Raw genomic sequence first — 17,128 nt, 5'->3', positions numbered from 1 at the left:
AACCATATTAACCATGCAGAGAAGGCATTCGTGAAAGATAAATTAATCCAAGGGTTATAAAGGCCCCAAACAGATGTAATACTAGGCTGACATATTACAAAAGGCACTGATGAGGAAACTGGTGACATCAGAAAGAGGGCATCCTAGCTAACAACCACCCCACCCCAAGCAATGAACCCCTGCATGGAATTCTGACAAAAATGGAAAGGGAGTGGAAATTGGCAATGTTTGCTTATTCGTCCCATGTCCAGAATGGGAAATATGATTGGTATTCATCGTTGTTGTTGCTTTTAATCTGGTTGGCCACTGTGAGAACAGGATGCTGCACTAAATCAGCGGCGTACCAAGCCCAGGCGGCACCCAGTGCGACGCCTGTGCAGCACCCCGTATGGATTGCGCATGTGTGGCATCCTGTGCGTGCACACTCCGTACGGGATGCCACACATGCACAGTCTGTACAGGGTGCCGCTGGCGCACGACGGCCTTGCGGGCTTCTGCTTGCGCATGGCGGCTGTATAGGCTGCCACGTGAGTGGCACCGCAAGTGTCACCCCCCTCCAGGGTGGCACCCGGGGCGGACCGCTCCCATCGCACCCCCTTGCTACACCCCTGCACTAGATGGGTCACTGTCCTGATCCAGCAGGCTTATATTATGTTCACAACCATTATTCTAGGGCATGCATGACTTTTGCATTGTCTGACATACAAAGCATTATTTCCTAAGAGCTTAGATCTCGCTGAGGTCAATGTGCAGCTGAGTGTCTCAACACAATGATGAATCTAGCCTGAAGATTCCTTTCTTTCTGAGCCTCAACAGTTCTGACCCTGACCTTATTTTTGATGTTTTTGGAATAATCTTCAAATAGCTTCAATGAGGTTTTATTATTGTTTTTGGGGCCATGACTGGTTGCTGTGCTTTCTTGGACATAAAATGTGCCCAAGCATTTTGTGTAGCTTTGCCCCTGTTAGGAATAACATGTTAAGTGCTACTTGGTGTAGAGAAAGTAGAAAGAAAGAATCTCTCTCTCATATATTAAGAGAACCTGAGGTCATCTAATGAAGCTGAATGTTGGAAGATTCAGGACAAATAAAAGGTAGTACTGCATCACACAGCAACTAGCTAAACTATGTAATTCACTGAAACAAAATGTAGTGATAGCCAACTTTAATGTAGATTTAAAAGAGAATTAGGAAAAATTGAAGGCTGTCAGAGGCTACAATCCATGTTCTGCCTCTGCTGTTAGGGGCAGTATGCCTCTGAATACCCAGTGGGGAAACTGCTATTAGACTTGGGTTGTGTTTGGAGGCTTTCTATAGGCATCAGGCTGGGCCCTGTGAGGACAGGATGGTGGACCAGATGGGCTTTGGGTCTGATCCAAGAGGGGTCCTCTTTTGTTTTTATGGGGGTCTGCTGGCATTTTCCATTACACTGATGACCTTACAAGACTTGTCATGAAAGGGTGCCCCTATATTCTAGAGAAGGTTTCACTTTATCTTTGAATATTGGTGAACATTCTAATGTTTGGACCTTGTAAACTCAAGGTGCTTTCTTCTAGCTGACTTACCTTTTACATCACAATTGGATTTGCCCCTTCTATTCCCCCTGCACATGTCTGTTGCCATTCCCAAATCTGTTCTGGTGTGTTGGACAGATTTATGGAACACAGGAGTAGAAAGGGAGAACACTCCATTGTGCAAGGAGAAAGCTTTGAGTCAATGGAATAGTGCTACGTTGAATACAACCTATTATGTGCAGCACTCAAAGGTGAAGTCTGAATTTGCCTTTCATATCACCCTAGATCATGATTTTGTGCCTTCTTACATAATTGCAGATCCAACCTGACAGTTTTGGGCACAATTTGAAAGGAAAGGGCTGGTGGGAGGGCCAGGGCTGGAAGGGAGGAATGGAGCATTTTTTTCAAGACACTCCCTTTTCATTTTAGAAAATGATCTGTGATCAGGGCGAAGGAAGGCTAACCAGCACCCAGTGGGCAATGTACATACTGTGCATGTGCGGCGCTACACACTGCACATGTGCATGTGTTTTACGTACTGTGCGCGTATGCGCAGCCAGCCGGTTTGCCAATGGCACCGCTTGAGCGCAGAGTGGATGGTGGTGGGATCCCTCCATCGCCGCCGCAAACGGAGGATCCTCCGCATGCGGCTGCAGTGGCCGGGGGCAGCAGGGCAAGCTCCTCCTGGGGTGCCTTCTTGCCACCCCCCCTCAGAGGTGGCACCCGGGGCGAACCGCCCCCCACCCCCTTCCTCCGCCACTGTCTGTAATCTCCTGATTTTGGCTGGGAGTTTTCCCATCAGTTTTGAGTATAAACAGGGATAGCTTAGGGAAAGTCACCCATCTCTTTTTTCTTCAGTGAACCTCCAAAATGGCAAAAATGGAAACATGCCAAACTCATAATTTTCTCTAAAATACGCAGACAACATTTTAGGAGTTAAAAACATATGGTACCACCAAATATGGGTACCAGCCTTACTGTAAGACATTCTGCTGAAACTCTAAAACTGCAGGTCTCAAGAGAGGGTTGTGAATCTACTGGTTATCTTCTGGAACACTGCATGGTATATTTCCAGTCACCTGTTAACCTGAACATTTCCCATGTGCAGAAATTGCACTCTGTCGTCTTAAATAAGAAGCTGACTCCTCAAGGAGTACCATGTATCTGATCTCTCCTTGCTTGTTTCTGTACAACAGCACCATCACATTAACTAAATTGTTTATAGTGTCAATCCATTTAGCTTGTTCTGAGCATGCCAGGTGGAGTTGTAAGGTCTCCAAAGGGTCATCTAGTCCAACCCTCTGTGATGCAGGAATCACAACTAAAGCATCCCTGACTGATGGCCATCCAAACTCTGCTTAAAAATTGTCAATGGAAGAGAGTCCACAACCTCCTGATGGAGTCTGTTCCATTGCCTAGCACCTCTTATTGTCAGAAAGTTATTCCTAATGTTTAGTCAGAATCTCCTTTCTTATGATCTAAATCCATTAGATTGGGTCCTAGCCTCTGGGACACGAGAAAACAAGCTTACTCCATTTTCCATGTGACAGCCCTTTAGATATTTGAAGATGGCTATTGTATCACCACTTAGTCCCCTCTTTTCCATACAAAACATATCTAACTCCCTCATAAAGTTTGGTTTCCAGACCCTTTATCATCTTGGTCATCCTCCTCCTCTACGAAAATAGGCCATAGCAGTAGGTGGTCACAACATTGAAGCAGAACTGTGCTGAGCTGCAGCACTAGGCACTGAGTCAGTCATGGAAACAACACAATGAGTAAAATGAGATAAACTGGTGCTATGCTTGATAATCTGTGGGGAGAATGAAAGCTGGGAAGATCAATGTTGTCAATGTCAACATTGAAACTAACAAACAAATAAGCAAGTTCCACACAGATGTAATGGAGTATATTGTATTGAACACTTGGAATGAGTACAGAGGAAAGGGTATAAATATGTGCCCTTAGCTTTAATATATTACTCAAAAAATAGTAGACTTGTGTTGAATTTTTATATTCCAAAAATGAGGGGTGGTACTTGGGAATTCAAAAGATATTTTGGTTAGATTAATATAATTTAGTTAAATGTGCATACAGTTGCATAGAAATGGTTTAAAATGATTGCTAAGTACTTGTATTACATATTAATAGTTTTTAATTTTTATTATTATTCAGTATTACCTGACATCTTCAGAAGGTAAAATTGAAATTATTTGCTTTTCCGGAAGCAGTTTATGTGCTTCTTCACCAAATGTAGACTTACCAAGGTAAATCTGAGGGTATGGCGGAAGCAAGGCCCTCTTGGGGTGTTAATGCTGTGAACTCCTCCATGCTCAGGTTGTAAAAGGTAAAGGTACCCCTGACCGTTAGGTCCAGTCATGGACGACTCTGGGGTTGCGGCACTCATCTTGCGTTATTGGCCAAGCGAGCCGGCGTACAGCTTCCATGTCATGTGGCCAGCATGACAAAGCCGCCTCTGGTGAACCAGAGCAGCACACAGAAACGCTTTACCTTCCATTTACCTTCCCGCTGGAGCGGTACCTATTTATCTACTTGCACTTTGACGTGCTTTCAAACTGCTAGGTGGGCAGGAGCTGGGACCAAACAATGGGAGCTCACCCTGTCGCAGGGATTCAAACCGCTGACCTTCTGATTGGCAAGTCCTAGGCTCTGTGGTTTAGACCACAGCGCCACCCGCGTCCCTGCTGAGGTTGTGTATATGTGTAAATAAACCATATATCATAAAGACACCACAATCTTCTGCTGTGCCTCATTCCTGTTCAAGGAAACATGAACCCTGGGTAAGTGCTTAGAACCCCTGGAATCTCACACCACTTGGAGATTGAGGTGGCAGGCAACAATATCCATTAACAGCCATACACTGGCCTTCTACTGCCACAGAGCAACAGCAGGATATAAAAATAGTTGTGTGGCACTGATATGAGCAGGGAGAAAATCTGACAGCTGATGGACACACATGGCAAGTAAATGATCAGGCAAGCAGATCTACAAACATATGTTCTAAATGTACACTTACAATATTTTAGGTGTATATCCCACCCCCATGTTGCCCTGGTGAAATGACTCCTTTAGCACCACAATAAAGACAATCCACAGTGTTTGAAATAGCTCATAAGTCATGATCAACTAAATATGTTTTGAGGGGAGTTAAATCTTACCAAAAATGCCAAATGAGCTTTACCCCCCTTTTTAAAGTGCCTCATTCAAAATCAAGACAAAAGAAGAGAAGGAAGCTATAAGACTTTTTGTGCTTGTGCCAAATAAAAGATTATCTCTGAGAGTGCTTACAAATTCAGTAAAGGCAAGGACAAGTCTAGAGGGGAAAAACAATAGAAAAATATTCAGTTTCCCTCGACAATTTAACCAGTGGCCAAAATTAAAGATAAAAAAGCCTGCAACCTATGCACTATTAAATTTTATTTTAAAAAATGTGAATAAATAAGTAGCTGGGGGGGGGGAGAGAAATGGGGATGAAATCAGCACAGACAATAATAAAATTAACATACTAAATTGAGATGAAAAATGCCAAAAGAGATGAGAAGTTACATATGTGCGGCATGCTACAACTACTGCTTGACTTGTTCATACTCAAGTAACTTAAATCCCTGTGCATATTGCTGCTGAATTTGGATTTTCAAATTCGTGGAAAATGCTAACATTATGCCAAGTGTAGGTGTTGTCCAAAACATTTAATAAAGATTTGTTGAACAAGCTATTAAAGGCTGCATGGAAGCAAATAGGATTAGCTGCTGCATCTATGTTTTGGTATAGCCCTAAAAAAATACTAAAAGAATCGTAGAACTTTATACTTCCAAAGGTGTTGCAGATCATTTACTCTAATGATCTGATGCCACAATGTTTCACAGAAACATTAAACAACAGTGTTCTCAAATTAATTAATTAATTATATGTATATTCCCCTTTTCCATCTTAACACATGACGTTCAGGATGGATAACCATCATAAAACAATTAACAATAAAATCAAAACCAGGCCTGGTGATCATTGTATCCGAGACAATGAAAGTCTTTATCTGTGCCTAAACTTAGGACATTCTTCTTCTCTAGTGGAACTACCGGTAGCTACATTTAGTTAAAGAGAGCCTTTTGTACACACATGTTCTGAAGTGAATTGTCCCACTACACATCAAGTTGTGTAAACTCACCCCAAGCGGTATTTCCTAACATCAAGCCTTGCTTTGTTTTAATTGGTTCACACCTGACGCCTCCTATCTGAATCAGCTGTTCTGATACATCCCTGATCTCAAATACAATAGTTCTAGCTACATCTAGCTCAATAATTTTATTCAAGTTGTGAGGAGAACCACTATTCCTTTGACTGTGTGAAATTAAGAGATATGGCATATATCTCTAGATATGTGTATTTGGTGAACAAAAATTACCAGTAAGCTCATTTGAAGTCTGAATAAAAGCAAATTCCAAGAAGGTCTTCCTCAGGTTTTTGCGTTGCCATAGGAATGAGATACAAGGTTTCTTAACTCACCTCCAGATGCCTTTGACCTTTCTTTCAACTTTTCTGCAGCCATTTCACTGTAGCTAGGAAGTTCTGACATCTTCACTCCAGATCGAGCTTCTGCTATTAGCTGACGAGCTCTCTCTCTCAGCTGCCGACGCCGCTCTTCATCTTGCTGCTAAGATATATTGAACAGTTGCCAACTCAGTAATTGACAGAAATGCAATTTCATTCTCAATCTGATCATCATGATAGCAACTGGTTTACAGCATGGTGCTTGGCCCATGTTATAAATAGGAAGCTCCATATCAGCTGGGTGTCAACAAAACACTTTTTCAAGCCATCCTGGAATCAGGTTTTTTTTACCCTAATAATTTCTCCAATTATTGTATTAGATCTTTAAAAAATTTACTGGTCTATAGAAACATAAACTGAGGCTGATAGGTACCCAGAACTTATGGCCACCATGCAGCACCAAAGTATGTTCAAGTCTTACTGATTTCAAAGTGCTAATACATCTTTAAAAGGAGATGTACACAGTCAAATAATGAATGGAAAGAATTACAGTTTGGCCCCAGTATCAGAAAGAAGTTCCATTTATATTAGCAGATTGATACTGGTGCAGATTGATACTGGTGCAAAATGGAAATACACTAAGCTGAAATTTTATTTTCTAACAATCTCTACTGAATCAGTATTTAAAACAACAACAACAAATGGATATTAAGATCTTCCCACTTTGAAGGAACAAAAACATTTTAAAGCTTGTTATGGAAAAATACATTGGTTTTGGAATTACTGTTTCACAGAATAAGTACATGTAAAATATCTGCCTGTAAAGAGGAATATTCTGAAGGTTTATTCTCTTAAGTTAAGCAGATCAGGACTTGGTTAATGGAAACCACAAGTGATGAACATTGAATATGGAGGAAGGATGGGATAAAAACATTAACACACAATTAACTTGAAAAATATACATTGCTCACAGAAATAATCAAATTATCACAGTGTAAATTCTTTCATTCTAGAGTGAGCCTGGTGGACTATATCATCCTGGCCAAGTGTCAGAGAGAATTAAACACACTCCAGGTAAAGGTATGTGTTATGTAAGCTCTGTTTCAGCACCCTTCTCCAATGCCTGAACAGAATTGTGGCAGGTATGGGGAATCTCTGTTAGCTAGAGTGCCAGATTCAAATGTGATTAACCTTCCAAGGATTGCATTCCAGTGTTGGGCAGGGCAAAACAAAGCAGAATAAGGCAAGAAGTAAAAAAGAACAAATAAAGAAAAATAAAGAAACACAACTCACTCAATTGGAATAAAGCCAAATAAAACTAAAATACATTCAAAAACTAAGCACACACAGCCCTCCAAACATGATCTTCCCAGTCCCAGGCCCCACAACAGCAGAACTCCAAGAATGATCCTCGTGTCCCACAAGCACAAACACTCACCCTTTCTGCTTTCTCTTTTCTGGACACACACATGCGCACACACGTCTGGAAGATGGAGCAAGCTTGTTTTCTCTTGCTCTGGAGGGTAGGACTTGAACCGATGGATTCAAGTTACCAGAAAGGAGATTTCGACAAAACATCAGGAAGAACTTCCTGACAGTAAGAACTGTTTGATAGTGGAACAGACTCCCTTGGGAGACTGTGGACTCTCCTTCCTTGGAGGTTTTTAAGCAGAGGTTGGATGGCCATCTGCCAGGGATGCTTTAGCTGAGATTTCCTGCATTGCAGGGGGCTGGACTAGATGCCTCCCTTCCAACTCTACAATCCTATGATTCTATCAGGTGCACCAACTATAGGTGGTGGAGGTGTCATCAGCCCCCCCCCCAATATTCCTTAGCAGTGGGCTCAACACCCAAATATTGAGGGGGTGGAGAAGGCCAAACTGCCAAGCTGAGTATGGCACAGCATCAAAGGCAGGCTACTCCTGAGTGCAAGAGAGGAGGAGGCATGACAATTGAAGCTGCATGGCGCCAGGCAAGGCCTCCTCCCAACAATGCGCCTCCTCCTGACAATGCATACACCATGCACATGATGCATACAACATCAAGCATGCACCTTTGGCCCAAGGTGGTGCCTCTGGATTCTATGATATACTCCGCTTCACAGAGTGGGTCTTCATAGGACTAAACATTATACATGCTTACCTGGAAGTAAATTCCATTGAGATTACTTCTGAGTAGATAGGCAAACAATTGGACTGTTAATAAGATTAGCAAAAGGAGCACAGCAGTTTCTGTTGTTCCTTTTCCACTAGTCCGGCCAGGATCTGTCCACTGCCAGATCTTGTGGGCAGTGCTTACATAGCAGTGCAATAGGGATCCTCAGAAAAGTCCCAATTGCACCCCAGTAGTTCTGATCAGCTTCGAAGACACTTGCTTAGGTGTAATCAGGCAAGAAAGTTGCCTAAAGATGTGGTGTCATGTAAATTATGTATAATGACTGGAAGGTCGACAGGGCTCGCTGGGACATGCATGGCCAACCAGATTGAGTGGCCTAGTGGGCCGGATTAGGTCCATGGTCTAGACATTTTCCACCACTGGGTTACAGAAAACTGTATTAGTGGAAACTGTTCCGGTTCAGTTTCCTCCCTGACATATTAGGTTTCTGTATGTAGGAAAGTTTTCAATAGGCAGCTGGTGTTTCTTTTTGTTTTGTTTAAATCACTGACTACACTAATGACTGCTTTGCCCATGTTGCCCTGACAGAGCATAGGATTCTCCTGGTTGCTGATGCCATAAGGAATACTGGATCTGCTACCCTGCTGCCTGCCAAGCCACTGTACACACTTCATTCTAGAACTGCCCACACATTTGTATTTCCCATTCAGGATGCCCTTCATCTCAGATGCTGTTCAATAAAGGTTCTGACACTGCCACATGTGATTCCAACACTTCTCCTGACTGGCTCAGGTATGCTTGAGTGTTGGGGACCCCTCCTCCTTTTCGTAGCATGGGTTTTCTGGATATGAACCAAGGACCTTCAGGATGCAATATATAACACCTAGGCCAGGGGTGTCCAAACTTTTTTCAAAGAGGCCAGATTTGATGAAGTGAACATGCATGAGGGAAGGAACTGCCCGTGGGGGCTGGATTAAACCGACTAGCAGGCCGGATTGGTCCCCTAAAATGGACTTTGGACATGCCTGACCTAGGCTCAGGCTCCTGCTACAGCCCCTGTACTCCTAGCATCTAAGCCTCAGCCTTGGAGCTGGCTGGGAAGGTGGGTGAGTGGGGAATGTCCTATGATGCATTGTGTGGTAGCTAAATTGTTAGAGGACTCTAACCACTGTATTTGCAGTGTGGGTTTCAGACCCTGCTGCTCCCTTACTTTTGCCTCTGCCACAACTTCTTTTGCTCAGCATGCAAAAGTGAAGGGGGGGATATTCCCACCTCCCCTGGTAGGGCTCAAACTTCCACCTCCGATCTTCCATGGTACTCCTGGCGTGCTCTGGGCCAAGGCCGCTACAGCACAATGCCCTCCACCCCGGCATGCGACTCTCTCTCATAACTGCTTTCAACTTTTAAAAGAACAATCCATTTTTTAAAAAAATAAAAACAAAGCTCTAAACATCTTGCCTCCACTCCACACATCTTCTACTCATTTACCGGTATGTGATGTCACAAGAGCATTTAAAAATCTGCCTGGACAGAAATTTTTACCCTGAAAAAAAGGACATGTCCAGGAAGACAACCCTATGCTAATTGACTTTCTCTATGTGTGGGCGGCATGCAGCACTTTCTCTGGCTGGTGGATTGTGGCAGTATTTCTAAGAATCCTATGGATACAATTACTGGTTTTGTATTCCCTGGTAGTGTTTTCCCTTTCGTCCAAGCATGAGGATGTACTGCAGGGATCAGCAAACTTTTTCAGGAGGGGGCCGGTACACTGTCCCTCAGACCTTGTGGGGCGCCAGACCCCCCTCTCCCGAAAGGACCCCCCTGCCGCCACTCACGCTGCAGCTGACGCTGCCTCATTTTTGGCAGTGTCATCGTCATTCTCTGCCTCGGCCAGGGGTCCACTGCCGCTGCTTCCTCCCACTCGGCTCTTGGCAATACGCGGCTGCCTCAGCGGGAAGGAAGGGGCGTCGCTCAGAGGCGTCTGCAGTTTCAGATTGGCTGTAGGAGCTTCCTGCAGCCAATCCGAAGCTGTGCCAGTGTCAGGGAAGTCAGTCCCTGCGCGGCAAGGCCTCTGCGCCGCGCTGGTTTAGCGCGGGGAGTGGCCGAGTGGGCGGCAGGGTCCGCAGGGTCCATGGGCTGGATTTACAAGCCCAGTGGGCTGCATCTGGCCCCCGGGCCGTAGTTTGCCGACCCCTGATGTACTGGATACAGTGGTTGTTCCACTGATTAAAAAAAGCTGTGTATCTCTTGTCCTACTGTAAGTTGAATAAAGGATTATTGCATTAATTGTTTTACATTTAGGGTTCCGAAATGAGGATGCAACTGTTTTTTAGAACAAATTCACTCCAACCTGTTACATTCATAGCAAGGACCCAAAAATGTAGCTCCAGCATTATTTTTCAAGAGTCCTTCAAGCGGACTTAAAATGCTTAAATGACTGTAAGACCAACACACCTTACAAATAGATGAAGTAGCACAAGCAAGAATTTGGCTTTAAGCCCAATTTACCAGAAACAAAGGGTCCTATCCAGACTGAGCAAACAGATGGCTGTTAGCTCAAGATCTGAATAAAACCCCAAATCATTAACAATGTAGTCTAGCAAAAGCTCCTACTGACAATAATTTCAAAGAGTTACAATCACCAGCACCACATTGGAATGTTTATATTCTCATTTCAGTTCATATTATCAATCAATGAATCTGAGTATCTATCATTGCCTATAATTAACCCTGCCAATGTGCATGTCTTTGCTTGTTCTAAAAGTGAGCTTTCTGCTGAAAAAAGGGGGTGCATGATGCACTATTGTCTGGTTTATAACTCTTCCAAGGTTAATACTTTCAGGAATCAATGTTCAAGTACAGAATGTTCAAGTACACGTACCCACAAACCTGTCCTTATATCACTTTGCATGCTCTGCACTCCAGACAGCTACAAAATATTATGTGAGGCCATTGGATTAGCACTGCTGGGTAAGATACAATCAAGTTTTGCTTAGAAAGTCCAGATCCAAGTACAATGGCTGGCAGAGAAATAATTGTCCCTAAGTTTTGGTTTTAGACAAACACTGCTGTGCAGAAAGTCTGTGCCTGTGCTATTACCGTATTTCAAAGGGCTGAATTTTTGTGAGCACACCTTAACTTTGTTACAATCTTTGTTCACCCCAAATAGCCAAAATATAAGCTTATGATTACCTTATGAAGCCATTATATGCATTTAATATATTCTTGTTTTAGTGCAATGATAGCGTATTAGATATACACTATGATATATGATAGCGCAATGATAGTGCAGTGATTAGTGCAATGATAGCGTATTAGATATACACTATGATATATGATAGCGCAATGATAGTGCAGTGATTAGTGCAATGATAGCATATTAGATTAGATAGCGTATTCTTGTTTTAGTGCAATGTCACCAAAACAAAGCCCCCCCCCAAAAAAAACGTGGAGAAGGGTGAGAGCAAATCAGCAAATCTTGTCACTGCAATGAAGCAACAGAAAATATGACACAAGTAGACATACATACATACAAAGAAAGAAAAGCAGCAGCAGCAGCATGTGAACTGTAACAGAAACACCTGTTTTTAAATGAAAAATGCACAGTCACAACTGAACAAACCAAGTAATAAAAATGCCAATCATTAATGTGTTGAATGGCTATTATTCAGTGACGGGGGGGGGAAAAAGGGTACACCACGGACCAAAATTGATTGATATGTCTCCTAAGGTATTTGTAGATGGCCTTCAACTAAGTTGTTGCAATCTGCAAAAACGGTACTAGAAATTTATTTTTCTTACAAAGAATGGTAAGACATGGAATAATCTACACCTGGCATTGCTCATTAAGTGTCCTGCAACATACCAGTTTTTAGCTTAAGCAATCAATAATAAAACAAACACAAAATACTAATTAGGAACATTTTACCCATTTCCATGTAAATTGTTTGTTTGTAGCTATTTACTCATCATTGTTCTTGGTACAATAGGAAAAATGCAAATGAATGAATCAGAATGCAGCCCTAATGGGACTTTCTGTTTATAACCATTAGCCCAGAGGTGTGCTGTAATTCAATCCTCAAGCAGCAAGATTTAGCCTCATTAACAGCTTGCATGGGCAGGTTACAACTCATAAAACCCTACAGTAAACAAAGTATATGGACACAGCACAATATCTTGAGCCTGATTGACAGAATACTGTTTCCCTATCAGATTGCCTTGATTTACTTTTCTACTAATGTCCTAACACTATAAAGACAATTTTGCCCAGGCCTTGGAGCTCTGTTCCAGAATTGCATATTTGATTTGTTTGCTTTCACACCCGAAAAGGCACATCCAGCAACAATCCCATCAAAAATATACATTTAATCTACTCACTACATTCAAACTACTACAAATTCAGTTCCATTTATGGCTAACCAACTGATACCTCAACCTGTTTTACTGCAACTCCGTATATTTATGTTATAAAGTAAAGGTCACATCCCTACCTGGATCCTTGGCATGTATGGATCTACAACATCAAACAACCAAACTGGGAATAAAAAACTCGGAATAAATAAATGCAACAACAAAATGAGTTAGTATAAAATCTATTTAACAACTGACCAGGAGCACTTAATGGCCCAGTATGATGGAGAAGTTGACACAGAAGGAAAATCACCTATCTTCCTAAATTGTTACCGGTAGTTTAGTTTGGAGGAAGAACCAGTAACTTGAAGTAGACTGGCTACTGCCAATGTCTTACAGAATCCCAACATTTCTATACAAAGTTGTAGGGAAAAGTCTTAATGTTACTTTAAATATTATTGAAAGTTTAGGGAAACAATCGGTTGAAAGTGGAAAACATCTATGTGACTGTAAGGGAAAGATTTGGATTATTATGAACTTGGAGAGACGACTTGAACTTTAGAAAAAAGACGGCAGTGGACGGTTGCGAGGAATCCCCAATTTCTTGAAGCATGGGAACCCAAAAAATTTTTTAGATGATTTGGCATAATATTCGGTTTGATTGATATATATGTGTATAATTTGAAATAACGAATGTGATATAATTGGTTTTAATTAATAAAAATATATTTTAAAAAATAATAATTAAATATTATTGAAAGTTTCTTCTTGCTGAAGTTTTCCGCTCTTGTCAATTGTTGTTCATGAATTGACTTGATTACTCTGCTGTCTGCAGTGGGCTTGTTCAAAAGAGATATCTGAACATCCCATGAATCTTAGGTATTCAAGTACCTCTTCCCATTAATGTACCTGAACTACACCATTTTAAAAACATAGTCACTCCCTTGGCCTTCTAACAACCACCCTACAAAATTATATATGAGGACAGACCAAATAAAGATAGTCATTATAGCAGTTTTCTGCAACCTGGTAACCACCAGATATTTTGGACTACATCAGCCTCAGACACCGTGGCCATTGTTCAGCGATATTGGAAACTATAGTTCAAAAAAGCTGAAGGGCACCAGATTGCGGAAGGCTGTAGTATAGTGTCTTTTGCTTTTGATAAATTGCTGTTAAAAAGTGTCCCCGGGGAATGCATTTTAGACCTGGAATATATCACATTTCAAGCATCTGGAATTTCTTCCCCGCATTATGACTTATATCATGTTGGTCATACATCATAAGTAAAACAGAGTTCAACAGTTTCTGGGCTGTATCCAACACTGGGCAGCATGAGGGTCCCTTCCTTCCCTTCTGTGCCCTGTCCCCATTTGCTTTGGAGGGTCTCCCATCCCACTGGGAACACATTCTGAGGGCATGTGGTGGGGGATTGCAGGTGACAAGAGAGGAAGGGTAATTTCCGTTGCACATGTTATGCAAATGAAACTGCAGTGTTGGATGCTACCATCTTAATGGTCCCAATCTTATCACACGGAAATAGTGCGTAGTGTGTTTGACATCTCTCTCTCTCTCTAGATATAAATGGTTTGGACAGATGGTGCCAGAAATCTTTGGTATACCGGATAGCATTTGTCAGGAATGAGCCAGCTCCTAGTGGAACTTTATAGCCAGCTGCAGAACAGAGAGGGTTAGATCTGACGCAGGCTGAACAGCGGCCAGTGCCCAGTGTGACTCTCTTGGACATTGGAATGCCAAAGGAATGACTGAGAGCAGCCTGGAACACAGCCAAAACTCTCAGGAAGCTCAAACAGGCGTGAACAGACACTGAGACAGTTTTTCATAACAGGAAGAGGCTGGGGCTGATCCAATAAGTCCGAAGAGTCGACGAATGGGAGGGCTACTAGACAGGAAGTAAAACAAGAGATGTAAGGGGCGACAATTCAATATATTCTGTAAGAACCGGAAGAAGTCTTCAGAAGGGTCATCTTGAATGATAATGTCGGCAGCTTCGTTAGAGCCGCCCGGAGCTATCTGTTTGTTTTTGCAATAAATCTTCCTCTTTAATTACCTATGCTTACTGTGTTATCAAGCTGGGAACCTGGACTCCTGACAGCATTCACAATATGCAATATGCTGATTACATAGAGCAAAACTAGATCTTGCAAGAGACAAACACTTTGATTCTTCTTGTAAACAGCTTTGAAGTTTATTTTGATCAAGTGATTTATAAACCTTGTGAAATAAATAAAATGGAGAGGTCGCTGTTCAGTCTCCCAGCTTTCCTGGTTACATCTAGTATAACAAAAACAACCACAACATAAATATTAGGTGATGTAATGTCACTGCATATTTCCTCTCCTCGTGGCATGATAAAGTCAATGGTGCTGTCAGGGAAGGAATTTGCACCCCGCCCCCCAGTAGAAGGGCTAGCTTACTACCTTTTGAAGTAGGTGAGGTAATACACATTGCCATCTGAAAAGAGTAGCATTAAGTCAGGAGTCTAAAATTACCTAACTGTACTTGATGAGAGAGGAGGGGCCTCACGATGATGTCACATTACATTATACATCACAATGAACATTATCAGAAAAAAGAAAGAAAGAAAGAAAGAAAGAAAGAAAGAAAGAAAGAAAGAGGAGTGGTGGCAGTTCTCTGGTAATTTCTAAGTTCACCTTCAGCAGAAGGACATGATGTGCGGGGGGGGGCAGAATACAGAGGGGCATTGCGCTGTCCACAGGTGCCCAATGTGTGTGTGTGTGTGTGTGCGCGCGCCACCCAATCGGGGATGGAGTGCGTTCACCCAGCCCTCGCCCCTACCGCCGCTGGGTGAGGACAGGGCACAAAGGGTGAAGAGCAAGCTCTACCCTGTCCCCGCCTGCTGCGTGAGTGCCTGCCTATCAGCGGCAGGGACTAGATGAGCAGAGAGGGGGCTTTTCTCGTGCCCCCCAATATTCTGCGCCTAGGGTCACAGCCCCCTGCCCTCTGTTACACCACTAAAAATACCTTATAAAACACAACATAGGGCTATAAACACAGATCACCTCCTCACACAAAATCTATTTAATTTAATTAAAGATGAGTAAAAAAATATCTTGCAATACAAAGAACAGATAAAAACCTACATATATTATATCAAGGGTGCTAGGATATTTCCCTCCGCTTTACATTTGCTTGTGTTGTCTCCATCTGAAGTTTGAAATGGAACCCCTATTTTAAAAAAGTAATCATTTATAGGTAAATAATTCATGTGTTGCCCATGTCCTTCATACATAAAGGTGGCACATAAAATTTTACCCTGTTATGTCTCCCCCACCCCACTTTGTAATAGTCTAAATTTCAGCAACATGAATCCCTAGGTAGTAAAACTTCTACAACATTACGGGCAAACTCTTCAGGAATAAATAATATAATTCCTTGTTTCCCTCTTATAGAAAAAAAATGTTTGAATGCAATTTCTATATTTCACAGTTCACCGACATCTCGGCAAGCTTTCTTCCACTGCTTCAATGGTGCTACTTTTAATTTTATCCTCCTTAGTCCTAGTAATTAAAGTGATCAGCAGTGGCATCCCAACGGCTTTGACACAGCTACATCCCCCCTAACAGACTTCTGCTTTTAAGGGGAATGAGAAGAAAAAGAACTAAAGTTTCATTTCACAGGAACAAGAAAATCAGGCCCCTCGAATTCTTAACTTTATCCAATTGTTCTTTCAGCAGCCTTTGGATCTTAAGAAGCAAATAAAAATGGCTGCCATTAGGGGGTCCTTTTTGTACTTGCCGCAGATGTCAGTGAGTGACATTGCTTTGGCCAAAAATGATGCTGTGGGTTTGTGAAGGTGAATTATAATGTGAGAATGCAGTTGGTGAGATGATTAATCTATTCATAAACCCTTCAAGAAAATAAAACATTTAAGCCCACAACACTTTTTAAAGAACAAAACAAAGACCAGGTGGTTAATGGATTAGAGAAAAAACAAACCCACAATTCCACCAAAGGTATTTTTTTCTGTTTTTAACAATATTTTACTGAGTTTGAACTAATTATCAATATGTTTCACTGCATTATATAAAGTTACGCAACCCTCCCCTACCAACATTCATTACATTTGTTTTATATTAACACCCCCCCCCCCAAAAAAAACTTCAGGGTACAGAAATATAAATAATATTCATTAAATCAAAATTACTGTGTTAAACATAAAATGAAAATATTGCACTGCATTACACTGAAAGCATTTAACAGAACTCTCTCTCAAAATTGTCCATGACATGCCCCAATTACATAATCCAGCTAAGAAAAAGAACTTGACTGCTACCCTTTTCATCGTTAGACAGCAAGAACGGCTTTGTTATTAGCCATTTAGGAGGTAAAAGAATTCTCCTTCTTGTCCAGAGGCAAGGATTACAAAAAAGGTACCTATTCACATGCTACAGAACAAAGAGGGGGGGAAATTAAGAAAAAAATTACAAGATCTTTAAAGGTTTGGGCAGGCTGGATTTTTAGTGTAAGCTTGGTCAGCTCTTGTTTGCATAAATAGGATTTGGGATGAAACATTACAACTGTTTAGAAGATCTTTTCAAACCATTTCAAACTTTTCTTATGCTGGTTTATAATATAACCAGACATGCTTGTAAATGG

At 41.8% G+C, this 17,128-nt stretch overlaps 1 protein-coding gene across 5 annotated transcripts in view; it reads right to left on the bottom strand.

Annotated features, from left to right (window-relative positions):
• The window catches only part of EHBP1 (EH domain binding protein 1), a 282,002-nt gene that overhangs the window by 73,036 nt on the left and 191,838 nt on the right, over positions 1 to 17,128 (bottom strand). For 4 of the 5 annotated variants that reach the window (XM_035110449.3, XM_088665495.1, XM_035110447.3 and 1 more), the window contains one exon: positions 6,038 to 6,185. In XM_035110449.3, coding sequence (XP_034966340.3) covers positions 6,038 to 6,185 — 148 coding nt within the window. The remainder of the gene's footprint in view (positions 1 to 6,037; positions 6,186 to 17,128) is intronic. The other variant, XM_035110450.3, reaches the window with a different exon arrangement.

Source organism: Zootoca vivipara, chromosome 3 (genome assembly GCF_965207765.1).
Source record: "Zootoca vivipara chromosome 3, rZooViv2.hap1.1, whole genome shotgun sequence".
NCBI lineage: Eukaryota > Metazoa > Chordata > Lepidosauria > Squamata > Lacertidae > Zootoca > Zootoca vivipara.
The sequence above is the reverse complement of the archived record's forward strand: the minus strand, read 5'-3'. Positions and strand labels throughout refer to the sequence as shown.